A 9,660-nucleotide genomic window follows, 5' to 3' on the forward strand; every position below is an offset into this window, starting at 1 on the left:
AGCTCCCCTCTCGACTCTCTACCCCCTCCTCGCTCCCTCCCTTCCCTCCCCTCACCCTGACCATCTCCCCCCCTGCTCGGGTCCTGACCCAACTGTCCAGCGCCTTGGGACGTCCTCCCGACGTGAAAGGCGCTCTATAAATGCAATCTTGTTGTTGCCGTCAACACTTCACCATTGCCTTGGGACGTCATCCTGACGTGACAGGAGCTACACAAATGTAATTTTGTATTGTACTTCATCCGCTCGCCTCCCCTTCGTGAATGAGGTCTTTTGAGTGCGAGTGTGGGGAAAGTGTCCCGCCATCATCTGATCATGGTCCACTCCACCAGGTGTCACTAGAGGGTGAGACTTGTTTCTCTTCTGTAGCCTCAGGAAGGCGTTCCCTACCATTTCCCCTTTCGTGAGATCAGTTCCTTTAGCAACAGTGCCACAGGTACTCTCACCACCGAGCCAGGAGGATGTGGGTTCAAGCCCCACATGGGGGGGGGGGGGGAGTTGAGTTAGAACCCTGTACAGTGTATGCTGACTGTGCAGTGGGCGCCATGTTGGTAAGGACCCAGGGGGAGGGGGGGCGCCATATTGGTGAGGGCCGGGGAGTGGGAGTCGCCATGTTGGTGAGGGCGGTGGCGGGTCGCCATGTTGGTGAGGGCCGGGCCGGGCCGGGCGTCATGTTGCGGAGCGCGGCCCGGTGGTTGAGCGCCGGGGCTCGGGGCCTCGGGCTGACGGCCGGGCGTTCGCACGGCGGGTACCGCAGCGTGTACAGCCTGGACCGCCTGTACCCGAAGAGTGGGGGGGAGAGCGCATTTCGAGAGGTGCGCGACCGGAGCCCGGGCCTTGCGTCACCTTCTCCGGCAGCCGCGGAGGCTCGGTTTTGGGGCCGACACTTGAGCGCCGGGAGTCGGGCACAGGCCGCGGGGCAGCGTGACTGACACTCGCGTTGCCCCCCCCCCGACCCCCTCCTCCACAAGATCCTGGGGTTCTCGGACAACGACAACAGCTTGTATTTATATAGCGCCCCCTCAGGCAGGGCAGGGCAGGGAAGCGCCCCAGAGCGCCTCTAACACCTGGGTGGGCTCTGGCCAACTCGAACCCCCAGTCCTCTCCCTCTATTCCAGGTGATGGACATCCAACCATCACGGTCGTTCGGTCAGAAGCCGCTCAGGATCGGCCCGAGATGAACGTCCGGTGCCGACCCGGTCCGGTCCGGAGACGCTTAATAATAATCACCGTCGTAATAGTCTTATGGTGAAGCGCCCTGGGGCGCTCCGCTGGGCGAGGGGCGCCACGTCCACGCGAGTTGTTGCCGGCTTCCCGTTCGGTACCGCGCCTTATCACGTCGTCGAGGCGCCTCAAAGGCGCTTCGCAAGGTGTGCGAGCAAAGTGATGTGTTTGCATCACTCCGGGACCCCCACCCCGTGCGAAGGGCACGATCTCAACGCAAGTTGCTGTTGCTGCTGAGCGTACTGTACTTCTGGCGGCCAATTTGCATACAGCAATAATAATAATAATAATCCTTGCATTTGATATAGCGCTTTTCACGTCGGGAGGACGTCCCAAAGCGCTTCACAGAACACACTGTAAAGTGAATTGACTGTATATTTGTGGGCGAACGCGGCAGCCAATTGCGCACAGCAATGTGGGCAGGACTGGCAGGACTGGTAGGCGAGGGCAGGCAGCGCAGGGAGGGAGGGGAGGGGCTGCAGGGGAGGGAGGGCAGGGCTGGCAGAGGGAGGTCAGGGCAGGCAGGGAGGGAGGGCAGGGCAGGGCTGGCAGGGGAGGGGAGGGCAGGGCTGGCAGGGGAGGGGAGGGCAGGGCTGGCAGGGGAGGGGAGGGCTGGCAGGGGAGGGGAGGGCAGGGCTGGCAGGGAGAGGGAGGGCTGCAGGGAGGGAGGGCTGGCAGGGAGGGGAGGGCAGGGAGGCGGAAGGCGCAGGAGGGCTGGCAGGGGAGGGGAGGGCGAGCAGGACAGGACAGGGCGGAATGCGAGGAATCTTTGGCACAGGTAAAAGCGTAAACAGCCATAAATCAGCCACTCATTCCCATGGCATCAAAGCCACTGTTCCCCCAAACAAGAAGGAATGTAACCCTTTCAGGCTCGTCAGCCCACTGCATAATAATAATAATAATAATAATAATCATCATCATCATCATCACGAAGGTGATAATCCACGCATTTGATACAGCATCTTCCAGACTTCATCAACAACAACAACAACATTGCATTTATAGAGCGCCTTTCACATCGGGAGGACGTCCCAAGGCACTGGACAGTTGGGTCGGGACCCGAGCCTTGGGGGGAGATGGTCAGGGGGAGGGGAGGGAAGGGAGGGGGCAGGGAGGGGGGAGATGGTCAGGGTGAGGGGAGGGAAGGGAGGGAGCGAGGAGGGGGGGTGGTCAGGGTGAGGGAGGGAAGGGAGGGAGCGAGGAGGGGGGAGATGGTCAGGGTGAGGGGAGCGAAGGGAGGGAGCGAGGAGATGGTCAGGGTGAGGGGAGGGAAGGGAGGGAGCGAGGAGGGGGTAGAGAGTCGAGAGTGGAGCTGAAGGCTGAAGGTCAAAGAGAAAGGTCTTGAGACCGGCCTTGAAGGAGGAAAGGGAGGAAGCGGCGAAGGCACTGGGGATGGACATCCAGAGCCTCGGGGCTGAGAGGCTGAAGGCCACCGATAGTAGGGCGGTTGGGGCGGGGGATGTGGAGCAGACCGGAGCCAGAGGAACGGAGGGTACGGGCAGGTAAGTTGGGGGAATCAAACACCTTCGGGGTATGTACTGCAGAGTCCGGCGACTGCATGTGTTGCGGGCGAAACCGTCCCCGCGCACGGCCGCGGATCGAGTGACCGGATTATTATTTTGGGTTTATGTTTTTTTTTGAAGGGGCTTTGTTACCGCCCGGAAAAGCGATCCGTCGATCAATCAACAACCGGCTCCTGCTTACTGTTAGGTAAATGGAGGCGGGCGGAAGGGAAAACTGGCCTAAGGTTACGCCCTTCCCCGGGGGAATCGAACCCGGGTCCTCTCGCTTCCTAACCACTAACGCTCAGGACACTTAGTGACTGACTAAGTCTCTCAGTGACTCAGTCTCTCAGTGACTGTAAGCCGCTCCACACTCAATTTCTGGTTCGCACAAATATTGCCTGAGAGAATAATCCTCGCATTTAATGCAGCGCCTTATCGGGTCTCCGAGACGTCTCAAAGCGCATCACAGGACACACTGTAAAGTGGAGTGACTGCCTGTTTTGTTCGCCGTACGGGTGAAAGGTGACAAAAAGGTATTACCAGCGAATTCCGAGCTTTGACTGTGTGTGTCCAGAGTGACGTCGGTCACTGGTGCCCAGTGTTCGGGGGGAACGAGTCACAGCTGTTGTTTGGAGGGAGACTACCGGGGACCAATCCCTGTAGTGGATGCTTCTCTCACAGATAAATCCCAGGCACAAAAGATGCTGTTCTGAAGCAGGATTTAGACACCATTCTGTGGGGATTGGCCTTAGAGCTGCCTTGGGCTGGCAGCCCGCAGTGGAGATGGCTGCCGCCAGGGTCAGGGACCAGTCTAGATGCTTCCTATGCGGAACCGCAATGGAAATCCGGTCCGTGATTACGTCAACGCTGGGAGAGGACAGCGAGCTGTGTCCTGACTGTGGTCTGCCCCTCCTGTGTGCAGTCACGGCGGAGGTGGAGCGACCAGAACGCTCAGGCGTCCAGCCCGGGGCGAGTGTGTCCCAGAGTTCTGCCATGTGTCCCGTTAACAGCCACTGGGATGTGGCCGGTGATGAGAAGCCCTGGAGGACAACTGGCTGGCCACGCACAAGGGAGGACGCCGATTGTTTGAGGAGCTTTGACAGGCAGCCTCGTCAGACGCCAGGTTTTCCTGCCGCTGACCTGGCCAGAGATGGCTTCTCCTCCGCGGGCTTCGGCGACGAAGCTCAGAGGTGCGGGTGTGGGGACGGTTTGAGGACCCGGAGACCAGGTGACCGGCTGACGTCAGAGCGTTGGAGGCTTTTCCCCGCCGGCGTGTCTGTCTCCCACAAGCAGAGAGCCGGGAGCATTCCCCCCCGCGGCCCCGACACCGTGGACGGGCAGCTGCTGAGCCAGCTGCAGAGGTTGGGCCTGGAGGAGCTGCCCGTCGACCGGGCCAACAACCCCGCCATGGGGACGGAGGAGGCCAGGCTGAGCACCTTCCAGAACTGGCCAAACGTGGCAGCTGTTGAGCCCCGAACGTTGGCGAGAGCTGGTTTCTTTTACACAGGTACACCTTCCCATCGCGGCGTCCCACACCGTACCCCCGCATTCCCCCAACTCTGACCCACGTCCCCAGCCATCTCCAGCGCAGTCGCTTACATTTGACGAAAAGCAGACACATTCATACATTCATTGCTCCATCTTCACATGTCCACTCCCTCCTACTCCAGCCCTCGCACCCCCCCCCCCCACTCCCCTTCTCCCTCGCCCCCCCCGCTCCCTCACTCCCCCTTTCCCTCACCCTCCACACTCCACCTCTCCCACGCCGGCCCCCCCCCACCCCACTCCCCCAGCCCCAAATGCCCCTCCCTCCTCTCCCCCACCATCACGGGAAAGCGCACATTTGCTGAGGTGCAGCTGTAGCCACCCCAGCACCCAGCAATCACACTGCGCTGCCCCTCACGGGGTCGGGGGTGGGGGGTGGGCTGAGCTGCCTCGCCATGTCTGGGATGCTGTCATTTGCTGAGTCCTGTGACACCCATGTTGTGGGAATCTCTGAGCTCGAGATAAACTCAGTGGAATCAGATGGAACCTATGAAAAGCAAATGAGTGCTGCTCGTGAGCAGCGAACCTTCTGCCCTTTGTCTCTGTGAATTGCTGACAGGCAGCGGCTGGCGGAGCCTGAATAGAAAGTGTTTAGAGCAGAAAATGTGGGTTGGACACACAGCCACAATCAGCCCCGGCCTCAGATTCCCCACCACACGCACAGCTACCCCAACACAACAGCTTGCATTTATATAGCGCTGTTTACACGGGGTAGGGTCTTGTAACTAAGAATTGATTCGGGAGTTTGTACATCTCTAACACAGGCCAGGGCAGTGTGTACTCCCCTTTCAGGCCTCTCGCTCTCTCTCTGCCTCAACATTGTATTATCAAACACAGGAGGCTGAGCAGGAGACATTGCTAAATCAACTGATTTAGATCCCAGACATTGTACTGCGTGCAACGAGTCGCTGGGCGGTGAGGTTTGGCATCATCTGCCGGGAAAAACATAAATGTGACTGAAACCATCTCTGTGCACAGGACACCGGGACAATGTCAAATGCTTCTACTGTGACGGTGGATTACGCAACTGGGAATCGGGGGACGATCCTTGGATGGAGCATGCAAAATGGTTCCCACGGTACTAACAGTATTGCCTGCTCCCCCTCCCCAACCCCGCTTGCCCCCCCCCGCGCTTGTCCTGCTCCCCGCCTCTCCCCCCGCCCTGCCCTCTCCCCCCGCCCCACGCCCAAGTCCTAGCCCCTGACTGTTCAGCGCCTTGACGTGAAAGGCGCTTTACAAATGTAATGTATTGTATGTGTTGTCTTCCTGCTGTATCGCTCACTGGTGCCTTGGGTTTGCAGGTGTGACTACCTGCTGCAGGCGAGAGGCAGCGAGTATGTGTGCAGTGTGCAGCAGCTACACGCCGACATCCTGCAGTCAGTGGTGAGTGGAATGTTCTGGAATGTTGCCTGCTGTGTTCTGGCGGTTGCTGTGTTGCGGAGCTGACACGTGCCTTTGTACAGTTTCAGGGCCGCTTGCAGATCCAGTCGCAGAGACCTTCCACACAAGGTTTGCTCTCAATGTTCCGTTTTATGTCTACCAACACCCAGTGTTTACAACCGCCACATTCAGACCATCACGTCTCTGTTGCAGGAGTCAGTCTAATAGCACGCACGCACTCACTCACTCACTCACTCACTCTTTGCCCATCCTTCAACAGTCACCCCAACTGGGCTGTGATCTTAACGGCTCTAATGTGTGATGGTCTGGCGGGCCAGGCTGGGAGATACAAGCTATTTTCCAGAGAGACTCATGCATGATTGGAGAAGTTCCAGGTGGGGCATTGCCTCACTTACATAAGAACATAAGAAATGCGAGACCAACAAAAGACCAAGGTCCACCGAGTTCACCATCGCTTACCAATAAGAATTAATTCCGGGGCTGGGGCTGTGCTCGGGCGTGGCCGTGCAGGGGCGGGGCTATTCTTGGGGGTGCGTGACCGTGCACACAGGGAGAATTGATCTTCCTGTGCTGTGAGCCAGTGCAGACTCGATGGGCTGAATGGCCTCTTTCCACACTATAAATTTCAGTTTCCCTGCTCCTCTCCAGACTGTGGAGTCGATACTTTATCCGTTCACTTCTTGCACAGACGGTGAATGAGGACTTGGCCGAAGCACACCTCAAGGCACCAGGAAAGTGGGAGACGAACAGTGTCGGCAGATTGTTGTTTCGCTCACCTCTTTCTCGCTGGTGGAAACACTTTGAGAAGAGAGTGAGAGAACGAAACAGGAAAGAGGGTCAGGTGTTACATAAAACACTTACATAAAACTGTCTCTTTCCAGAGGCAGTTGGTAATCAGGAGCTGGATCCTCGCATGCAATCTGCTGTGGTGCAGAGTGCTCTGCAGATGGGGTTTGACCACAGTTTGGTAGAGAGTTTGGTTGATAGCAAGTATCTGCTGACTGGGTCACAGTACATCTCCATCACTGACCTTCTGTCTGATCTGTTAGGAGCTGAAGAGGAAGAAAGAGAGAGGAGGGAGGAGACCAGAGGTAAAAAAAAACAAATCATTTTTTGAGTTTTATTTTTGAATTGTTTTTACTACATTAAGGTGTTTTCTGGATGAGCCAAGCATTTTAATATTTAGGTAGCAGCCTGGCTCAGTTGTAGCGTTCTTATCCCTGAGTCAGAAAGTTGTTGTGGGTTCAAGCCCCATCTTGGGATTTCAAATTTGAATTCACTTTACAGTCTATTCTGTGAAGCGCTTTGAGACGTCGAGAAGATGTGAAAAGCGCTATATCAAATGCAAGGATTATTATTATTATTATTGAATTACACCGTGTAAGATGGTGCTCCTCTGCAGTGCTGTGGGTGTGCAGCATTGTTGGAGGGGCCGTCCTTCAGATGAGGGTTTCTCCCCTGTCCTGGCCAACAACCCCCCAAGTGAAATTGGTTATTCACCAATTGGCTGTTTGTGGGACACTGCTGTGCGCAACTGGCTCCCGTGTTTTACCCACAAAATACACAGTCAAAAAACTTTACAGTATATCCTGAGACGACACGATGATGTGATAAGGCTCTTTATCAAAATGCAACAGTTATGATTATATATAGAACAAATGTAAAATATAAGAAGTCGACTGGCTGGGGTTTGGGGCACATCCCCTGATGCTTTTCAATTGTTTTCCAGGTGTCGTTCAGAGGCCAAGCGAATCAGCCCAAACTGGAGCAGAGCGGAGAGAGACGACCCCCACACAGAGAGGTGATCAGAGCATTGAGCACACGAGAAAGAGTCTTCTTAGTCATCATCAGTTACATTGTGGGTTGACCAAAGACTAAATCCTTCTATTTGATACACATTGTCACCATGTACCCAAAGGCTTCATAAGAGTTCAAAGAGTATTGGAGGTGAACAGGGTGAGGGCTTCCAGCCTACATTGAATGAAAGAATACACCAGCGTCAGAGGCCATTCAGACTGGATTAATACTCGGTCTTTTTTCTTCCTAGGTCTGAGTGCTGAAGAACAACTGCGTCGGCTGAAGGAAGAACGGACCTGTAAAGTGTGCATGGACAAGGAGGTTTCCATTGTCTTCATACCTTGTGGACATCTGGTTGTGTGCGGAGACTGTGCTCCTAACCTCAGGAGGTGCCCTATATGTCGAGCTCTCATTCGAGGCAGTGTTCGAGCCTTCATGTCCTAACTCTGTAACTCGCTCTACTGTAAATTCTGAAGTTCCTAGTTTGAAAGCAGACCATTCTGTCCCTTTGGAGGGTGGGTGGTGTGTATTGCAATATATTGATGCCCCAAGGAGTAGTGACATTGATTATCCACTCACTTCACTTCTCAATCTCTACTGCATCATTGTGGGGAACAGCCCAAACACTTCCCAGTCAAACCATCTACAAAAACAAGGGAGCTTTGGGCCTGGACTATTCTCAAGCACTTCCTCAGAGTGACCTGGCTTCAGAGCAGCTTCGGTCCTTTTGGCTTGAGATGGTTAGTGACTCAGAGAGAAAATGAACAGAGTTTGAACTTTGCTATTTGTTCTGAATCTGTAGCTCATTGTGTCACACCTGCCTTGTTTCCTGGATGATGGTGGCACTGTTTTGTGACCACATGGTTCTGCCTGCATTTAAGTTCTGTCGGAAGGAGGGAATTGCTATTTACCAGCGTGTTATAGAGAGCAACGTTTTCGGCGCCAGCTACTCAGCGGGCCTGGAGACGGCCGAAGAGTGGAGCCATTTATACAATAAAGCCTTAGACTCGGTTTCTCTGTGAAATAACTGCCCGCAATAAACCGTTCAGTAATTACAGTCTTACGATCTGTCACTTTTCCTACCATTGATTCTGCCCGCTTGTCAGACATTAAAACCTGGATGAATGCCAACTTCCTCCAGTTGAATATGGATAATCCAGAAGCCATCCTCCTTAGCCTTGTCAATGTCTTGTCACTCGTGGGTCCGACCCCCTTAACCTCCCTGGCCTCAGACTTACTGAACCTCAGCTGTCCTTCCTAGCTCACACTGGTCCCTTCATTTGCCTCAATGCCCCACCGTTTTCTTCTCCTCCGCCACCTGGCCCACCTCCGACCATACTTCACATGTGTCCGGATCACCCCAATCCTTGCCAGGTTCTACTGGCTCCCTGTAGCATAGCAGATCGATTCTCACAGTCATCTGCAAAACACTTCATGCCGTAGCACCTCCTTACATTTCTAATCTGCTCTGACCCCCACACACCTTGTCCCCACACCCTTCACTCAGCCAGCTCTGGACATCTGCATGTCCTTCAAGCCCTTCGCTCCACAATCGGCGGCTGTGCTTTCAGCCTCAAAGCTCTTTAATTGCTTCTTCACTAAAATCTAATCACTTTTGAATATGCAGTTACTGATACGCAGTTTCCACTATCTCTCTGAGCGGTCATAGAAACAGCAGGAGGTCATTCAGCTCCTCAAGCCTGTTCCGCCATTCTGTAGGATCATGGTTGATCTGTACCTCAAGTCCAATTACCTGACCTTGACCCTGACCTAACAAATAGGTCAGAGTATTAAGGGATACATCTCTTTCACATGTTCACCATGTCCTGATTAGTTTCCCCTTCTGGCCCTAAATCTCTTTTGTAGAGCTTTGTGGTTATGCCAAACCTATTTGCATTCAGGGGGTTAGGAGGTCGCAGAGGTGGGGTGGGGTGAGGCTATGGAGGGCTTTGTATGTGATGACCAGGATCTTGAACTGGATCCTCTGAAGGATAGGGAACCAGTGGAGTCAGACGAGAGTGGGGGAGATGGGGTCACAGAGTTTGGTGCGGGAGAGGACATGGGCTGCAGAGTTCTGGATTATCTGCAGCCAGGTCCGCGAAGATTGAGTAAAGAGGAGAGGGGGTGTATGAGGATGGAGTGGTCGACAGTGTTGAAGGCGGTAGAGAGGCGAGGAAGACAAGGAGGCAGA

General features: G+C 54.8%; 1 protein-coding gene across 1 annotated transcript; it reads left to right on the forward strand.

Moving 5' to 3' along the window:
- The first annotated feature begins 3,563 nt into the window (after window positions 1-3,563).
- birc7 (baculoviral IAP repeat containing 7) lies at window positions 3,564-8,562 on the forward strand. Its single transcript, XM_042342558.1, has 7 exons — window positions 3,564-4,233; window positions 5,250-5,349; window positions 5,573-5,654; window positions 5,735-5,780; window positions 6,722-6,763; window positions 7,402-7,473; window positions 7,720-8,562. The coding sequence occupies exons 1-7, from the start codon at window positions 3,564-3,566 to the stop codon at window positions 7,911-7,913; spliced, it is 1,206 nt and encodes a 401-aa protein (XP_042198492.1). The 3' UTR covers window positions 7,914-8,562.
- Window positions 8,563-9,660: the final 1,098 nt, after the last annotated feature.

Source organism: Callorhinchus milii, unplaced genomic scaffold, assembly GCF_018977255.1.
Source record: "Callorhinchus milii isolate IMCB2004 unplaced genomic scaffold, IMCB_Cmil_1.0 Scaffold20, whole genome shotgun sequence".
Taxonomy (NCBI): Eukaryota; Metazoa; Chordata; class Chondrichthyes; order Chimaeriformes; family Callorhinchidae; genus Callorhinchus; species Callorhinchus milii.